This window comes from Podarcis vaucheri, assembly GCF_965113315.1.
Source record: "Podarcis vaucheri genome assembly, chromosome: 7".
In the NCBI taxonomy this organism is placed as follows: Eukaryota; Metazoa; Chordata; class Lepidosauria; order Squamata; family Lacertidae; genus Podarcis; species Podarcis vaucheri.
In genome coordinates, this window is record NC_138765.1 from 70,290 (window position 1) to 90,303 (window position 20,014).

The 20,014-nt window shown below is 45.3% G+C and overlaps 3 protein-coding genes across 3 annotated transcripts in view; 1 reads left to right on the plus strand and 2 right to left on the minus strand.

Annotated features, from left to right (window-relative positions):
- The window catches only part of LOC309537623 (vomeronasal type-2 receptor 116-like), a gene marked incomplete at its 5' end in the record, with an annotated part of 84,121 nt that overhangs the window by 40,977 nt on the left and 23,130 nt on the right, over nucleotides 1–20,014 (plus strand). The gene's annotated exons all lie outside the window — the stretch shown is intronic.
- On the minus strand, nucleotides 861–1,762 carry LOC309536621 (vomeronasal type-2 receptor 26-like; the record flags this gene model as incomplete). The annotated part of the gene is made up of 1 exon (XM_082230756.1): nucleotides 861–1,762. The coding sequence occupies one exon, from the start codon at nucleotides 1,760–1,762 to the stop codon at nucleotides 863–865; it is 900 nt and encodes a 299-aa protein (XP_082086882.1). The 3' UTR covers nucleotides 861–862.
- Nucleotides 12,786–17,183, minus strand: LOC309537561 (uncharacterized protein; the record flags this gene model as incomplete). The annotated part of the gene is made up of 4 exons (XM_082232461.1): nucleotides 16,799–17,183; nucleotides 15,396–15,687; nucleotides 13,139–13,273; nucleotides 12,786–12,830 (listed from the first exon to the last, which is right to left on the minus strand). Exons 1-4 carry the CDS (start codon nucleotides 17,137–17,139, stop codon nucleotides 12,786–12,788), a joined length of 813 nt encoding a protein of 270 aa, XP_082088587.1. The 5' UTR covers nucleotides 17,140–17,183.

Consider the following 20,014-nt stretch of genomic DNA (forward strand, 5'->3'; position numbering starts at 1 on the left):
TGATGATGATGAAACAAGGAAGCCATCCAGGCTGGTGTTTCATTGTAGGGGTATTTTGTGACACGTTCTTAATGTAATGGTGCATTATTTGTATCTCTATTCTGCTTCAGTGTGTTCTGGGATACTTTGCCTGTTCAACTACATTATTGCAGTAGTGCAAGCAAAGCAGGACACAAATATACCAAAGCATTTATGGTATAATAAGTTGCAGAAAATTATGTGTTATGTGACTGGAAGTGAAACTATGACCACCTGAAAGATTTTGTGGACATGATGAACATGTTGAACATGTTCATGAACATGATCAAGATGTTGAGAGGAGGCCTATAAATATGAATACAATAAAGAGGTAACATTGTCAGGATTTACGATCTCCCTCTCACACCAAGAGAAGGCAGGCTGGCAGTTTTATAATGTTCACATTTACTGGTATTTACACAGTAGTTCAGTCAGAGCACACAGCTCAATATTCCTCACCCACTGGAGGCTGAACTCTTCTCTAACAGGCCTCCTTCTGCAGACTTGACGCCAAGCCTGGACCCTGTCCAGCTTCCTAGTACAAGGAAACTCAGGAGCAGCTTGCCCCTCCTCCCCTGAGAGCGTGTCTGAGAAACGTGACCCCTCTGCCTTCCTTATGCTGTCCTGGAAATTTACGACCTGTATTCCAGGACAGGAGGGGCTCATTTCACTCTCCGCATGTAAAGAAAGCAAGCCTCTTTCTCTTTTTGCCTGCAACTCCCCATAGTCGTCGGAGCCCTTGCTGTCACTCTGGGAAGGAACATTCCTCACACAGATGAAACACAAATTTATCAAAGATCATGACATTTCTCCATTTAAGGTCAGTGAAGGATATGCCCATTATTTATTTTCTTCCCCTTATTAGGCTTTCCTTGTTGTTCAGGTCAGACCTCAGCACAATGATGTAGCATTTAGGGAAAAAGATGCAACCCAGTAACCCAGCACTGGAGGACAAGATGGAGAAGACCTCCACGGCTACCATGTATTTCCCTTTGGTGCTCAGGTAGGTGGGAACAAAGGTCAGCCAAACACTGCAGAACACCAACATGCTAAACGTGATAAATTTGGCCTCGTTAAAACGGTCGGGTAACTTTCTGGCCAGGAAAGCCACAAGGAAACTCACAACGGCCAGAAAACCCATATAGCCCAAAGCACAATAGAACATGGCAGCTGAACCCTCATTGCACTCCAGGATGATCTCACTCTTCAGTGACTGCATGTCTGTATCTGGGAATGGAGGGGAAGCACTTAGCCAAAGGGTGCAAATGCCAGCTTGAAGGAAAGAGCAGGAAAGGACCACGCAATTGGCCAGCCCCTTCCCCACCCATCTCCTCATTCTGGATCCGGGCTTGGTTGCCATGAATGCTAGAACCACGGTGATGGTTTTGGCCAGAATACTGGAAAGGGCCACCGAGAAGACGATGCTGAAAGTCATTTGTCGGAAGAGGCAGGTCCCTTTTCCAGGCTGACCAATGAAGAGCAAGGAGCAGAGGAAGCAGAGGAGGAGGGAGAGGAGGAGGAGGTAGGTGAGGCTGCGGTTGTTGGCTTTGACGATGGGCGTGTCCCTGTGCTTCACAAAAGTCGCCAGCACGAAGGTGGTGATCAGGGAGAAAGCCAGAGCGGAGACAGCTAAGCTGAGCCCTAACTTTTCTTGGTAGGAGAGGTAGCTCAGCCCCCTTGGAACACACCCTGTTTGGTCCTGGTTTGGGTAGTTTTCTTCTGCGCACTTGACACAGGCATCCATATCTGGAGGGTAGAGGAACAATTAAAAATGTCAAGATGATGACCTATGTACATCTCCTGAAAGAAGCAGTTACGGCAGGCAGTGAAATTCCTCTCCTTTCTCTCCCTTTCCCCCCTTTCTTTTGCTTTCTTTGGGTTTTCTTTGCTCTGGGCTGTTGTTGGGGGATTGTGCATACATGGGGGGCAAATAGTTGGTGGGAGGACCCTGAATGAGAGGCAGGGAAGGGAAAACCTCCCAAGGTGAGGGACTGGGAAGACCAAAGCTTCCAGGTGAGAGCTAGAAGGGCCCCCACTTCCTGAGTGAGACCAGAGTCAAGAGCAGCTTCGGAGGGAGGACTCGGCATTCTAGTTCTAGCTCTGTTTTCATGTAGAGTGGCTTCTTTTGACTTGTTGTATTGTGAAAAAGCTTTGATAAAATCTTATTTTAAAAAGAAATGAAAGTCCCTTTTGTGTCCATGCAGTTGCATGTCACAGCCCCAAGCCCTCCCCCATTTCTTGTATAATGAAACACACGGACACCAATATTTTGGGTTGATGGGATAATTAAGGCCACAACATTATTGGTTACAGATGTGAGCAGTATTGGAAGGCATTGGAACGGAACTAACTATATCTGACTCCTGCCCACCATGCAGGTAGTCAGTCTCCTAAGGGTGAACCACCACTAGGGGGAGCCCTGTTGATGTACATCAGCTACGAGCTCCCCCAGGGTTCCTGTTTGGGGTTGTGCATGGCCCTAGCCACTATCTGGGCTTCAGATAAGATCCACACCCCAGGATCCCTTTAATGGAATACCCTTAAAGAGGAGGAGCAGGTGAAGGCCACAACCTCCCCTCCATAAACCAGGTTTTACCAATGCCTAACTGCCAAACCTTACAAAGTTGTGACAATTGCTACGAGGCAGGCAAAAACCACATGGCAGGTGCCAATTCGCTAAGTGGAAAAATTCCTATCTGGTACCCTCAACAGGCGACCAACCGTGGTCCATAGCAAGGCCAAATGGTGAACGAATGAAAATAGGGCGGGAGGGCGGGAGATCCGACAAAGGAGGAGGTAAGCAGAGGGAGTTCCCTGGCCATATGACGGTTCAAATAGGGTAAGCCATGCCCCAATGTCGACTGGATTGGTCGGCCGGGGGGCATGACGCAGCCGGGACTCCCAGTGATGCGGGCGGCTTTGTCATGCCCCCCGCTGTTCACAGGGAGTACACAAGGCCTGCCTCTGGCAAGAGTAGCAGCCATCTTTGACCAACTGAACAACAGAGGACACTCGTGATTTCAGTGAGAAAGTTTGGATGATGCTGAACTGGTCTACTAGATTGTTTTTCCATGACATAGTAAATTCTGCTCTCATTGAAAACCATGATTACACTAGGCGGTTATCTATTCCAGTACATCATCATCATCATCATCATCATCATCATCATCATCATCATTTTGTTGTGGCTGTTCCTGTTGTTGAAAGTTTCCATAAATTAAACTGTATTCCAAAGAGGAAAGGAAAGTTTGGTGAAATTTCTGGAGATGTTGTGCAGAGCTTTTGTTGCACTTATTTATTTTTCTGGTTACTGGGGTTTTTAGATGTACTTTCCTTTATTCTACAACCCTTCCCACATACCCATGCTTCCTGAATACCCATGATACCCTCAGCTGAGCTTTGTTTGAGATACTCCATGATTCACCTGACAGCTGTTCATTTTGAGTCAAATATTTTTACTTCCAAAGAAACCAGAGCTGAAATACATTTCTTAAGGTAAAAGGAAGAACTTGTTTTTAGCATACAGCCTGTTAACATTTTCAACATTTTCAAGCACTTAGTATTCAAACTTCAATTAAAGCCAGGAGAAGATGTCATGACAAAAGATCTTTTCAAATAAGGAATTGAGAGCAACCAGGGAGACTGAAGGAAATGGTAGAAATATTTAATGGACTTAAAAGAAGACCTTAAAAGAAGAACACCCCAAACCCATGGAAGGTGGGAACTAGCACCATAATTTCTCTTCCTGGATTTTTATATGATTTATTGGGGTAAACAATACTTGCCAAGTATAATTTGTTAACATTTCCAAGCACTTAGCATTCAAAGCCAGGAGAAGATGTCATGACAAAAGATCTTTTCAAATAAGGAATTGAGAGCAACCAGGGAGACTGAAGGAAATGGTAGAAATATTTATGGGCTTAAAAGAAGACCTACACACCCCAGACCCATGGCCATGGAAGGTGGGAACTAGCATCATAATCTCTCTTCCAGGATTGTCCTATGATTTATTGGGGTAACCAATAATTGCCAAGTATAATTTGTTAAATGTGTCCATGTTGAGTAGCGTCACCTATTTTTCTAGGAAAAAAGTATTGCTCCTACCCTTCTGGTTAGAGAAACAGGCAGCATCTGCCCCCAAAGATGAAAGGAAGATTAGCAAGAGCATATTATCCATCATTCGAATGTTGCATGATTAGGATTATATGCTGAAGAAAGTGAGCATGGAGCAGTCAGCTGTTCCAGCTTTCCTCCACATGTTGAGGGCTGGATATCTGTAGCAGGGAGTGTCCTCGACATTTATCCTTTTCCAGAACAGTTTTAGGACCCTGCATTCAGAGCTCAACACCCGGAAGGAGACAGGGATGGTCCTGATGGAGAGGCGACAGTCAACAGCTCACCCTGTCAAATCACCCCACTTGTGTGAGGAGCGAATGCCTGAATAGGGCTGGACTGCCCTAAGAATGAAAGATAGTGGCATGCTGAGTCCCAAGGATGTGGAATCCTAGCTGGGTTCAGAAGGAAGCCTGGGCTGATCTGAATAAAGCATTGCAGAGAGGTTTATGGAGGCGAATCATATTCTCTGCCTCTTTCCAATGTCGTAGCTCAGCTGCCACCTGTGCACTATTGCGACTAGGATCCTGATGACCAAACAGCCCCTCAAGTTGGATCTTGCCATGTTTCCATTGGATACAGTCTCAGTTTTGTTTCAGTCTTTTGTGAATGGCAGATGAACCTGATGGTACATCATTTCGAAGCTTGGCCTGTGAGATTCTCAAATGTGTGTGCCCATTTCAAACTGGCAGAAATGTTTCCTCCTCACCCCCCCCCCCATGGAAGCAGCAGGATGATGGAAATAATTGAAAAAGAGCACAGGATAAGGATGCATTTATAGGGTCAGGCAAGTATCAGTCTGTCAGGGGCTCAGGAACAGAGATACAGGGGAGAGAGGAAATGGAGCCCTTGTCTTCCTGCCCTTGTCTTCATAGCCGGTCAAGGAGCCAATGGCCTATAGATAGCAGATGCTCATGGAGCCTGGCAGCTGTGAGCCCAGAACCATGAGAGACAACCAGGAAGTCATGGGCCCTCACATCATCTGGGCTGTGGACAGATATAGCCTTTCTGACCGCCCCTCAGCATCCCTGAACAGAATCCCTTGGTGGCTCTGTGGGGCTCAGTCAGATGCTTTGGCGCCCAGAGGCCCCTTGATCTGATGGAGATGGTGCAGAGGACCAATCCTACCTGCCAAAGCAGTCAGTCCACGTTTTGCATCTATACTAGGGGAAACTGAGGAAAGGGGTAGTGTCAGGGGCTCAGGAACAGAGGCACAGGGGAAAGAGGAGATGGAGAGCGAAGGGGAAGGATCTGAGGGCAGCGTAGGGGAGTATGGCAGCGACCCGAGAGATTCCATGAACTTCTCCAGCGAATCAGAAGATTCCCAGAAGGAGGCGCCGATGGTCAGGGCAAGGGGGGTCCTGGGGGGACACGCCAGAAACAAGGGGGCAGCGGGGACTCCCAAAGCAGCAGCGGGAGATCAGGACCAGCTTCCCCACCAGAGCGTAGTGGGGGGGAAGAGTCCCAGGTGGCAGGACCAGCGTCTCCTCCAGCAGGGAGAGAAGATGAGTCAGGGCTGACCACGCCTCTATCGGAGAGTGGGGGAACGGAGGGGAGGTCAGGTCCAGCTGGCCTCCCCGAAGGGGGAAGCAGTGACAGGAGCAGTGTAACGGTCAGGAGGAAGGTGGCCGGCTGGGCGCGCGCGCCAAGTTCGAATGTACAGGCGCGTGGGACAGCAGAAAACCCGGAGTGGGAACCAGGTCCAAAAGCCCGCCAGAGGCAGGGGGAAGACTCAGGGGACTCAGCGTCAGAAGAGTCTAGGAAGGGCGAGACCCCAGCTGACAGGCGGGGCCAGAGGAGGAAAGAGCAAAGGAAGAGGTGGAGCAAGGCTAGAGTCTTAAACTGGTGTCTGGGGGGAGGAGACTCAGACGGAGCTTCAGCGGTCTAGAGTTTCAGACGTAGAGCTGCACGCTACGGCTTTGAAGGTGAAACTGAACTTCAATAAAGACTTTTGTATATAACAATGAACTGGCGTTGGTCCTTTGTGAGCTGGGACCTCGGGCAGCTCTGACACAGTCAATACCTCCTTTTCAAGATGAAGCTTTTTATACCCAGAAACAAGGAACTGGAGATGGAAGAAATGAGGAAATAACTGAATTTCTCAGTTTAGAATTTTTTCGTTTTAAATCATGGAAGAATGAAATAGTGAAACACCCTAAAATATTAAAAGGCTGACAGAAAATAAAATACAATACAAAGTTGAAATGATCAAAGCTGAAATGGTTTTCTAAACTGGTTTTGAACAACATGTGTGGTTTTATAACACCTTTTAGAAGCTGTTATTCCAGCAATGTTTACAGTTGTTGGAGAGATAATCATCTCCCCAATGCATTGTTGGTCTATCTGGCTTTGCCACAACATGATGAAACAGCCAGGATATTTCCCCAACGCCTGCTCCTGCTCTAGGCTACTTCTGGCCACCGGCCAGGTCTGACAAAATCAATTTTGTTTCACATAACAAATATGGCAAGATCTGCCCTAGTTACATGAAGAATGGGCCACTGCAGCACACTCCATGTGGGGCTGCCACTGAAGAGTATTTGGAAGAAAATGCAACTGCTAGAATATTGTGGGGCCAGATATTAGACTCTGTGGCCTGATTTTTGCTTCAGTTTCACTGGCTTCTAACCGCCTTCAAAGCCGTAAATTGCTGGGGTTCAGATTAGATTAACATTCTTACTGTTTTGGGAAACATTATGTCCCCTATGAAAATATATTCAGCAATTTTAGGTGTTGTGTTGGAAAAATATGTTAACGGTAGTTTGAGGAATACTTTTAAAGAGAGATGGCAGAATTGCAGAGAGGAACTCAGTCCTGTTCCTCATTTGCCATGCAATAGTCCATAGGAAATGATGTTACATTAGGAATGTCATGCGTCCAGATTTCCCTGGACATTACTGGGGTTTCAAAAGTGGAATTGACGTCTGGGGGGAATTTCCAAAAAACAGCACTTTGTCCTGGATCTTGGAGAAGTCAGTTGAAAAGCTCAACAATTTTGCAGATTTCCTTAAAAAAAAAGCTCAATTTTGTGTGTGTCCTGGTTTTTATTTTTTGAAATATGGCAACCCTATTGGCAGCTCTGACACCTATGCTATCCTACGGATGCTGGGAATTGGAGTTTCCCATGTTATCAAGGTATCCTTTTCTAAGTGCTCTCAGATCAGCTGTTCAATTACCTGTTCTAGAGTCTTTCCTGGTATCAACATCAAACTGACTAGTCAGTAGTTATTTGAGTCTTCTTTCTTCAATCTTTGAACATTTGCTCACCTCCAGTCTGCAGAAACCTCACCTGTTCTCTAAGAATTCCCAAAGATCATAGATAAAGGCTCTGAAATTATATCTGTAAGCTCCTTTAGTACCCTTCTGTGCAGCTCTTCAGGTCCTGGAGATTTACATTCATTTGAAGTAGCTAGTTGTTCCCTTATCACCTCTTCTCCTGTCTTGGCCTACAGCTCCCTCCTTACATCATTAATAATAATAGTGGTAATAGTAGTAGTAGTAGTAATTATTATTATTATTATTATTATTATTATTATTATTATTATTAATTATTTGTACCCCGCCCATCTGGGCGGCTTCCAACAAAGATTAAAAATACATTAAATTATGTTATCATGAGGTTGGGCACTGCTTTCCTTTTGGGTGAAGAGAGAGACAAAGTAAAGGTCGAGCACTTCTGCCTTCTCTCTGTCACCCAGTAGAATTTCTTCATCTTCTCCACCCAGAGACCTCCCACTTGCTTGTTCTTCCTCTTGCTTCAGACATAGCCGAAGACGCATTTATTATTATTTCATTTATTATCATTTTTAACTTCTCTTCATCTAGTTATGAGAGTTTGGACTTCCGGGGTGGCGCCTCTGGTGATGGCGGACTCCCTCTGAACTGGAGGGACCAGCTCCGCAAGAAACGGGTCTTTTCCGCTGCGGCGTAGCGGGGACCCTTCTGAAAATCACAGGCGGATGAAGCCTGTGACTGTGGGACTCGGCGGGCACCTTTAGCGCCCTCCCCAACCAACTAAGGAGCCCAGAAAAGGGCTCCAAAGTGAAGAGGGGGAAGTGGCGCAGTGCTGTGAGTCGATTGCTTTTTCTGTGGAGCGAAGCTGCACAGCCGTTGCCGGAGAGCACTGCCTTTTTCCTGGGACAATTTGGGATTGAAAATAACTAACCGTGAGTACAGGAACGCTAAATATCTGGATTCTAAACAAGCATTGGCAAAACAAAAGGAACTTGGACTTTAAAATTTACCCCAATTTGGTACTGAAACGGAAAGGGCTAAACAGGAAGTCGCCCTTCCGTTCTCTTGTGTTACAACAAAGCAAAGATAACGTAAACAAGAGCCTTAAAAATATCTTCTAAAGGATCATCTTTCACCATTTAAAATAGTGGAACCCCCCTTTGGAAGCAGGAGAAGAAGGGGGATTTTTTATCGACTTGTTTAAACCTGCGGAAATAAAGTTAAAGTAAAGTAATTTTCCACCGTCCTGACCCTGGAGCGGGGTGTCAGATTTGACGTCTGAAGCTCATTGACCAGAAATAAATGCTTTGACAGATAGTTAAAAGGAGGGAAACATTGTGACTCCAGTGTTTCCTTTCGCTTTTAAAAAAAAATATGGACAGAATATCTTAAAGAAGAAACTTTGTTCCCAGTGTTTTCGAGGGAAAGAACAATCAGAAGTCTCTCCCCCTAGAGGGGAGCTATGAAATTGTAACCTGGGAACTTGCAACTGTTTACTGATTCCAACCGTGGGAAAGAATTCTGTGACCTTGCAGGACAATGCCTTCAGAAGCACTGTTGGGTGCTTTCTGTAGCAAAAGTGCCCTATTGGATCAATTAAGTCAGAAGGTGGACTTTATGACAAAAGCTGCCAGTGCCTTTGATCAGGCAGTGGAAAATCATAAGGAGCCCATTCAGGAACTAAAACAGGAGTGTGCCATGACAGAACAACGAAAAGAAGAGGATCTTGTTGAATCTGGGACGCCAGGGATGGAGGGACTCTCGGCCCAGCAGGCAAATGAGCCTTTGGACTTGATAAATGAACTTGGGGAAAACCAGACTTGGAAAGATAAAGTCTGGATTGAATTAGAAATGGGGGGTTGGATTGAACCCCCATGTTGGGATGTTTGGACTTTCCGAGTCTGGAAATGGGCCGTCAGAGATTTGGAGCTGCTGGGACTTCCAATTTTGGAGGGAATCTGAAACATGCTTTAAAACATCACATGGAGCTTAGTCTGGATTATGTGAAAGGGGCTGATTTGTTGGAAAGGGTCAAAAACACTACAAGGCTGGAGTTCCCGCGACTGAAAGGGAAATATGAAGAAGAGCTGCGAAAGGGACATGGAAGAGATTTAAAGGCCTCGGATATAAGGGCACCAGGTTAATGTGCCAGACCAATGGGGGGGGGGGAAGACTGACAACCCCAGGACCGGGGAGAGGGGACGCTGGAAGAAGATTGGATTGAACTTTTTTTTAGTATTACTATTACCAGAAAAGTTTTATGAATGTTGGGAAAATGTTGAAATGAAATTACTTGGCTCTGGTTAAAATATTTAAAGAATTTGGTAAAAGGGTAACGGTTTTGAGAAATTGATAAAAAAGATTTAAGTTTTAAGCTTTAAGGTCGTTTTTATAAGATAAAATGAGAATAGAGTAAGATAACATAATGACAAAATATTATGAACTATGGAAAGTGTCAGGGAACTGACATCGGAGCAGAGGGGAGAAGCGAGGCTCCCGGACTCTGCAGGAGAGGGGACGAGTAAGGGAAGAGAGAGAACGTCATCTGGGGAAGGAAGTCCAGGGGACACCAGGAAGAAGGGAGAGGTGGAGAGCAGCTCGGAGGTGAGGCTCCGAGACTCTTCCAGTGAAGTCAGTGAGGAGGGTGGAGGACCACCACTCGGCACGCCCACTCTGCGCAGAAGGCTTCCGCGCAGAGAGGCGAGGCGGAGGTTGTCCATTAAGGAATTCTTATGCTGGAGGAAATTTAGGAGACACCCACTCACGGATTCTGCTAGCGACTGAGCAGCAGCGCCAAGGCTGCTCAGTCAGGGAAAGACACAACCGACCCTAAGCAGTTTGGAACAGCTAGAGGTTTACACAACGTCGAGCCTACCAAGTGGCGACAGCGACAGCGAAGAGGACTTTCTTCACCGCCTCTATTGCATCTGCAGAAAATAGTAGCAGGAGACTCTTTCAGGTGGTCCGCAACTTAACGGAACCACCTTTACCACCGGGGCCTTGTAAAGACCCCAAGATCTCCTGCAACGATTTTGCAAAGTTTTTTGCAGATAAAATCACTCATATTCGGAAGGAGCTAGACACCACTGTGGGAGCAGGACTGGGGCGGGAGAGTGCTAGAGCCCTGTCTGGTCAAGTTGCATGGAATCAATTTCAATCCGTTACCCCCGAGGATGTGGACAGGCTGCTTGGACGCGTGAAACCAACCACCTGTCTCCTTGATCCTTGCCCATCCTGGCTAATAAAAGCAAGCCGGGAAGGGCTGGGCGATGGGCTCTGCGGGGTGGTGAATGCTTCCCTCTGTGAGGGAGCCTTCCCAGACCCGCTGAAAGAGGCGGTCATTAAACCGCTTCTTAAAAAACCATCTTTAGACCCGGCCAGTATGGCCAACTATCGCCCAGTCTCAAATCTTCCATTCTGGGGCAAGGTGATTGAGCGAGCGGTTGCTGAACAACTCCAGGCACGCCTGGAAGAAGCAGACCATTTGGATCCCTTCCAGTCGGGATTCAGGCCTCATCATGGGACTGAAACTGCCTTGGTCGCACTGGTTGATGATCTCCGGCAGGCTAGGGACAAAGGTGAGAGCTGTTTCCTAGTTCTGCTGGATCTCTCAGCGGCGTTTGATACCATCGACCATAGCATCCTTCTGGACCATCTTGAGGGGCTGGGAGCTGGGGGCACTGTTATACAGTGGTTCCGCTCCTTCCTCCTGGGCCGTGTTCAGAAAGTGGGGGGGGGGGATGAGTGTTCAGACCCCTGGGCTCTCACTTGTGGGGTGCCTCAGGGTTCTGTCCTCTCCCCCATGCTTTTCAACATTTACATGCAGCCGCTGGGAGAGATCATCAGGAGGTTTGGGCTGGGTGTTCATCAGTATGCGGATGATACCCAGCTCTACCTCTCTTTTAAATCAGAACCAGTGAAGGCGGTGAAGGTCCTGTGTGAGTGTCTGGAGGCGGTTGGAGGTTGGATGGCGGCTAACAGATTGAGGTTGAATCCTGACAAGACAGAAGTACTGTTTTTGGGGGACAGGAGGCGGGCAGGTGTGGAGGATTCCCTGGTCTTGAATGGGGTAACTGTGCCCCTGAAGGACCAGGTGCGCAGCCTGGGAGTCATTTTGGACTCACAGCTGTCCATGGAGGCACAGGTCAAATCTGTGTCCAGGGCAGCTGTTTACCAGCTCCATCTGGTATGTAGGCTGAGACCCTATCTGCCTGCGGACTGTCTCGCCAGAGTGGTGCATGCTCTGGTTATCTCCCGCTTGGACTACTGCAATGCACTCTACGTGGGGCTCCCTTTGAAGGTGACTCCGAAACTACAACTAATCCAGAATGCGGCAGCTAGACTGGGGACTGGGAGTGGCTGCCGAGACCATATAACACCGGTCTTGAAAGACCTACATTGGCTCCCAGTACGTTTCCGAGCACAATTCAAATTGTTGGTGCTGACCTTGAAAGCCCTAAACGGCCTCGGTCCAGTATACCTGAAGGAGCGTCTCCACCCCCATCGTCCAGCCCGGACACTGAGGTCCAGCGCCGAGGGCCTTCTGGCAGTTCCCTCATTGCGAGAAGCAAAGCTACAGGGAACCAGGCAGAGGGCCTTCTCGGTGGTGGCGCCCGCCCTGTGGAACGCCCTTCCAGCAGATGTCAAAGCGATAAACAACTACCTGACATTCAGAAGACATCTTAAGGCAGCCCTGTTCAGGGAAGTTTTTAACGTGTGATATTTTACTGTATTTTTGGTTTTTATGGAAGCCGCCCAGAGTGGCTGGGGAGGCCCAGCCAGATGGGCGGGGTATAAATAATAAATTATTATTATTATTATTATTAAGCAGGCAAAAGGGAGGGATCCCAATGGCCAATGGCAGCATCTCTTGGCAATTCCCACTCTGCCCCCATAAAGGGAGACCAGTAAGAAACCCCCCCCCCTGGAGAGAGAGGTAGGGTGGGCACTGGAAATGCTCAGGAGAAGATCGAGAGGACAGAGCTGCCCACCAAGATCCCCAGACACACACACAACACACACACAGTGTGTCTTCTCACAAGAATGGGGGGTGTTTGTGGGTGGGGGGCAAATTTGCCCCCACTAGGAGCAGAGGAGCATTTTTAATTTTTCTCCTCATGACCAAAATGTCTAACTTTTTTATTAAAGTTTATTCAGAAAGAAAGCAGAATTTGCTTTTGCTTTTTGCTTTGTTTTCAATAATCAGTTCATGAAATAGCAGGTATTTTGAGCAGCCTCAGTTCAGGAGTGGTCTCCTAAGCATTGCTATTGGTCACAAAAGAAAATATTCAATTTTTGGAGAAAAATTGACCAGGACTGCTCAGATGAATTTGTTGCATTGTTTACAGAGACTTATTCTGGGAATGTAGTATATGTTGCATGAGGCTGGGTTATAGTCCGGGCTTTTTATCAGCCAGAACTCACCAGAACTCGGTTCTGGCACTGCCCAGGTGGGTCCCATTGCCCTTCAAAGAGAACAGGGAGGGCGTTTAGGGTGAATTCCAGCGCCACTTTTTCTAGAAAAACAGCACTGGTTTGCCAAGAAGGAAAGAAACAGTAGTGTAAAAACACAATGCTACTCAGAACAATTCAGCACCTGAAGGCAATAAGAAACCTAGATGCTAAAAATGGAATGATTACCGGTTATTTCCTACATTCCAGCATCTGCACTTCATCTCACCTGGTTAAAACTTCTATGCCACTCGATTTGCTCATCATTAATTGTTAACTCTTTGCCTGAAGGATCCCGAGGAGCCAATCTTCCAACTTTTACTCTAACGAAAGAGCCGTTGGGGAACGTGACCCAGTTTGTAACATCAAAATCTGCAATCAGTTCTCCATTTTCATCAAAAGCTACACTCTCGCCGACGCTGTTGTTGAACAAGATGCTCCCCATATAATTATGCAGCTTGAGTGAATGAGAAAAGGAAACACAATGGGAATAAAAGGTTAAAAGCTCTGCAATGAAATGGGCAAATGTCTAGCTCCGCTAACTCTGGATTGTTCCTGATCAAGGTTGTATCTGGAGCTGTCTTCTGAGGCTTCTTCTCCCACCCTGACCCCCTCCACACCCACTGGAACACTAAGGAACGGAGTATGAAAACCCCCTCCCCTTGTTCCATGGCTGACCATGAGTTTGTACCATATTACCAAAGTCATAGTGAGTAACCACAATGTAGGGCTAAGAAGAAGCAGTGATTCAACCAAGGAACTGTGAAACTGATAAAGCATCATTGAGGTGTTGTTGTTTTTGCAAGACATTATCTGAAGAAAGTTAAGAGATGAAATCCCAGCATAAAACAATGCTTTCATATTATGTCAGATTTAGCAACAGAGTTACATTTGATGGCACCCTGTGACTTGATATTAACAGGTATGTTGGTTCTTAGTATGTACTGCCATTCTAAGGAGACATATTTTAACTGTCCTGTCCATTTAGTCCCGTGTCCTGCTTCCCACAATGGCATCTGGGTGCATCACAGCATGTTTTGAGGTCAATAAACTTTTTCTGATTTTTGTCTCTGCACCTTCAGGAGATCCAGAAATCCCAAAATGTTTGGTGCCACTCTGTGATGGACCCAGAAGACCATGCTTTGCTCACAGATAGGTATTCCCCATCCATCTCCACTGCCTGTATCTACTCCTCTTGGATTTTCAGAGGAGAAGATATAGAATCTGCCAGGCTCTGGAACGAAGACATGCCAAGCTGCCCAGAGTCAAGCCGCAAAGAACTTTGCCACAACAGTCTGGGATTTATATTTTGCCATCCTGATGCAAAATACAGAGTGTTTATAAAGTCCTTGTGCAACCTTAAATGTTAACAGAGTGGCAAGGTGTGCCACCTTTCTGAAAGAAGGTGCTACTATGATGTTGGTTGTTTAGTTTCAATAATTATTTATTTAGAAATATAATATCCCAATGTTCTTCCAAAAATGGAAATAAGCAAAGTCAGATTCAATATTAAAGTTTTTCTAATGATTAGGCAAGATCAAGAAAGTTTAAGGATATACTCAAGTATATTTTATGGCATACTTGAAAGATTTGAAAAATAGACTTTTGCTTTCAATGTGCAATTACCTGCCAAGGCTGCAAACTTTGATATGTCAGCCTCCCTCCTTCCACTGAACGACTAGGCTTGGGACTGGATTCACGTAGGACATGCAAAGCATGTGCCAGAGCATAAGCAGCATTGTAGACATTGTAGCTGTGGCCAAACATGCTCATTTCAAAAAAAGTACTAGGAAGACTCTCCAACTTCTCTTGGCCAGTGCAGGCTTTCTTTCCCTCCACATTCCCATCAGATTTTTTTAATGAGCAGCTGAATGATTGCTCCCAGAAATTCTGAATGAAGCCATCTCCTTTTGCCCAAGAAGGTTCAATGATCTCAAGAAGACTTTGGAATCCAAGTGGCTCCCTTGAGCGAACCGTGATGGATAGGGTACTATGGAAGCTTCCTATATCCCAAAGCCTTTGCATAGATGTTGCACAGAAATCCCATTGGGATGTAACAATCCAGACTTTTCCCACAGGTGGCAATTCATACAATGTTGCAAAAAACAGCAACATTCTCAAAACTGGCATGGATGGATCCTCTCCATACACAAAACATGCACTGACTTTTCTATCTTGAAGAAGTGGGTATTTTTCCAGTTGTGCTAATACCATGTTCATCAGCTCTTCCATAAATGTCCTCTTTGCTGTTCTTAGTATGAAGGCATAGCAGATGCCATTCTGATCAAGCAATGGAAGCACTGTGTGCAAAAACCTGTCCCCATTGTCATCTTCCACAGCAAAGAGCCCAATCCATGTCCATCTGAAATGGTGAAGGAGCCTGACTACCCCAATGTACTGGTGGGCTTCCTTTGGGACCATCTGATATAAGGAAGAAAACAATGTTTTGTCATCCTGCACTGGGGTAAATGATCCATATGTGAGCTGAAAGGAAGGAGGGTTTTGTTGCATGGATTAAAAAAGCATAAAAATATGAGCCATTGTTGTAAAATGCCCATGCATCAATGAATATGTCTCACCTGTGGGATCTTGTAGGTGGCAAAAATGCTAGCCATGTTGGCAGAGGTTTCAGTAGCAAGTCCGCCAATGACAGCTATCAGTTTACTCTGAGTATCACACTTGTAGTTGGGAACAAACCTGTGTTGTGTGGAAAGAAGGCTCAGGCTGGCTTTGTATGTCGTCCTTGCCACATAGTAGCCATTGAGGATGTGGAAGCCCAAAGAGATGTTGGGTAGGATTTGGGGGTTCTCATTGATCTCTTTGACAGCAAGCAGCAAAGCCAGGATGTGCTGGTAGTTCTTAGGAACGGACCTGGAATGAGATTTACAGTCTGTTTCATGAGGCAAAGGAAAGGGCATTTCTTGCTTTCATCGTTACACCTCTGGCTACTCTCGTGGTTGAGCTGGAACTTTTAAAAGTCTGAAAATGCTGGGATATAGAATACAGTTATTGCAGGATATAATCTATTAGCAGGTCCTTTTAGATGAAATATATAAGGAAGATTTCTTAAAACACTTTTTTCTCTGTATGAAAAGATTCTGAGTAAAGAGCCATTGCCTGCTACATTACGGGGAACTAGTACAGTATATCTAGACCAGGGGTGGCTAACCTGCATCATGTTGCCAGGATCTAGCCCAGCATACTGTGGAATGTTGTCTGAAAGACAAAGGCATATCTTGATTTCAGCCTCCCACCACCCACTGCTTTTATGATTGAGCTGAAGTTTAAAACATTACGAAGACATGAAGATAAGGGTTAGATAGGGGAAGGGTTAACGAAATATGGAAATAAGTGTCTGAAAATGGTTGTAGCTCCATGGTAGAGAATATGCTCTGCAACGTAGAATTTGCTTTCCATATCAGGCCAGCGTTTCTGCCTCCATTCTGTGTGACTGGACCTACACTTAGTCAGGGAACATTGCTGGGGTGAAAACTATAAAATAATAGCTGAGAGTAGCTGAGATTCCTGCCTTGCAGGGAGGTTGGACTAGATGACCATTGGGCCCTTCCAGCTGTAAGATTCTATGATTCTCATACATTACAGTATTGTACAATATAATCTTATGAAATGAATCATTTCTTTTTTAAAAAAACCCATATGGACGGATGTGAATGGAAGAGATAGCTGAAGCTAAAGGCAAGAGTCAACTAATGGTTGGCTGGTGCCTCAAAGACTCACTAAGGTCACGATTCACTGTTGTCTTGTTCTAGAGACGTCCCATAAGTTCCATTCATGTCCATCAGGCTTGGGTACGAAATATTCTCATAATGTAAATAAGAGGCAGGTAGAATAATTGTTTGGCTCCAGTTATTGCTGGAATAGAGCTTTCCTCACACTGAAAAGTGAATCTTACTAATGAAGCATCAAACCACATTATAATCTAAGGTAATAGAAGACATGGGAGAAATAAAGGGTTCCTTACACAGGTTCACCAATGGACATCTGCGTGGGCACTTCTGTGAACGAGGGACTGTCTTGAAAGAGGAAGACCTGAGAAACAATCTCTCCGATGACAAAATCACCCGGCTGATAATATTTGTGAGGTATAGGCAGAGGATCGTCATATATGCTGCAATTAATAGAATGCACCTTGCCCACACTATAAGGGAGCATTACAAGAAGCAGCACTATTGCTGCTGTGATCCTGGAGAGCAAATGTGTCCTCAGGACGGAGACGACCACAGTTTGCATTCTCCCCTTGATGCATTCTCTGGAAGCATGAGTTTCGTTGCAGGCTTTCATGAATGGCGGAGGACTCAGCATGTACAGATTGAAAGCCTGGTCTCCACACTTAGGCCCCTTTCAAATGGGCAAAAATGTTCCAATCCCCGCCTTGTAAAATATGGAAGTAGCAGAAGAATGACCAGTATGAAAAGTATTACAAAACACTAGTCCAAAATAACATGGGGGGGCACTAAGGTGTACGTGGCTGGATTTGAGATGTGTTATTTAAGACTAAGAAACTCTGAATTGGATGGTTAACTGCAGAAAAAGAAAGAATGGGGCACATAATTACTCAATGTGCAGTCTTTTGGTTTTAGATTATAGCAGAATCAGCTGGCCAAAGCACACCCTAACATATAAGGGAGAAATGATCGAGCAAAAGACTGAGCACTTTGTAACCCCAGACCATTTATGAACAACATGTGGAGTTTATAGGATTTCCACATGTTGTTATTGTTGATCTTGTTAGTGGACTCTGGAAATCTACTGAGATTCAGGAAGGAAAGCAGTAATTTTGTCAGTGATTTGTGAGATAATCACATCCTCAGTGGATTGGTAACTTTTGAGGTGTCACAATAAGGCGACAGAGGAACCAGAGACCAAATTGCAAACATGCACTGGATTATGGAGAAAGCTAGAGAGTTCCAGAAAGACATCTACTTCTGCTTCATTGACTATGCAAAAGCCTTTGACTGTGTCGACCACAGCAAACTATGGCAAGTTCTTAAAGAAATGGGAGTGCCTGATCACCTCATCTGTCTCCTGCGAAATCTCTATGTGGGACAAGAAGCTACAGTTAGAACTGGATATGGAACAACTGATTGGTTCCAAATTGGGAAAGGAGTACGGCAAGGCTGTATATTGTCTCCCTGTTTATTTAACTTATATGCAGAATTCATTATGCGAAAGGCTGGGCTGGATGAATCCCAAGCCGGAATTAAGATCGCCAGAAGAAATATCAACAACCTCAGATATGCAGATGACACAACCTTGATGGCAGAAAGTGAAGAGGAATTAAAGAACCCTTTAATGAGGGTGAAAGAGGAGAGCGCAAAATATGGTCTGAAGCTCAACATCAAAAAAACAAAGACCATGGCCACTGGGCCCATCACCTCCTGGCAAATAGAAGGGGAAGAAATGGAGGCAGTGAGAAATTTTACTTTCTTGGGCTCCATGATCAGTGCAGATGGTGACAGCAGTCACGAAATTAAAAGATGACTGCTTCTTGGGAGAAAAGCGATGACAAACCTAGATAGCATCTTAAAAAGGAGAGACATCACCTGGCCGACAAAGGTCCATATAGTTAAAGCTATGGTTTTCCCAGTAGTGATGTAAAGAAGTGAGAGCTGGACCATAAAGAAGGCTGATTGCCGAAGAATTGATGCTTTTGAATTCTGGTGCTGAAGGAGACTCTTGAGAGTCCCATGGACTGCAAGAAGATCAAACCTCTCCATTCTGAAGGAAATCAGCCCTGAGTGCTCACTGGGACAGATCCTGAAGCTGAGGCTCCAGTCCTTTGGCCACCTCATGAGAAGAGGAGATTCCCTAGAAAAGACCCTGATGTTGGGAAAGTTGGAGGGCGCAAGGAGAAGGGGACGACAGAGGACAAGATGGCTGGACAGTGTTCTCAAAGCGACTAACATGAGCTTGACCAAAGTGTGGGAGGCAGTGGAAGACAGGAGGGCCTGGCGTGCTCTGGTCCAGGGGGTCACGAAGAGGCCGACACAACTGAACAACAACAAATAACGCGACAAAACAGTTTATATGCCCATTAACAAAAACCCTACAAGTGTTATTTTCTCCTTTGAAGAGGAAGAGACATGCCCTGATAGATGCAGGCTACCTTTGGCCAAGGAAAGAGCAGTATCAGTCACAGACAAAATCATGTACAGTGGTACCTCGGGTTACAGATGCTTCAGGTTACAGACTCTGCTAACCCAGAAATAGTACCGCGGGTTAAGAACTTTGCTTCAGGATGAGAACAGAAATTGCACGGTGGCAGCAGGAGGCCCCATTAGCAAAAGTGGTACCTCAGATTAAGAACAGTTTCAGCTTAAGAATGGACCTCCAGAATGAATTAAGTTCTTAACCCGAGTTACCACTGTATATTTCATAGACAAATATGGTCCTGGTGAAACATGACTTGGTTACATCAGGACTGATCTGTTGCAATACAGGCTGTGTGGGCTGCCAGTTAATTATGTTTGGGAAGTCAACTGGTATAATCATATTACAGAGGCTAGAATTTTGAATAAAACCAGAAATTGAGGTTAGGTGACTCAGTCTTTGCAACAGTTTCCCTAACTTGGGAAGTGGTTTAGAATCACTAAAACTACTTAATATTGATAGGTAGCCGTGTTGGTCTGCCATAGTCAAAATGTGTATCTGAAGAAGTCTGCATGCACACGAAAGCTCATACCAAGAACTAACTTAGTTGGTCTTTAAGGTGCTACTGGAAGGAATTTTTTATTTTTACTTAATATTGAGTGTGGCCAGTCTTCAAGCAGACTGATACGTCAATGTGAGCTTCTTCCATCTAGTATGGTGAAACCAGCATTAAAACGGATAATCTCCTTGTACTCCACTTTCACTACTATCCCTTGGGAGGTTAGATTGCAATACATAGAGCATGCTCCAATTTCCAGGTGGCCATACAAAATAAAATCCAGCATTTATAAAATAATATGCCAGTGAAAAGTTAGTCTAGAATTTTGCCCTTGATATGTGAATTTATCTGTGGATTATCCCCCATCCAGTGGGCGATGAGCATAAAACAGCCTCTATGGAGTTTGAAATGTTATAAACCAAAACTCTGGCCTGCTAACCCTGTCATGGTCTGTTATAATTTATTTCCCTCCAAATTATTTTTATTAATTATAACAAATCAAATCAAACCAAATTAATTTAATACAAT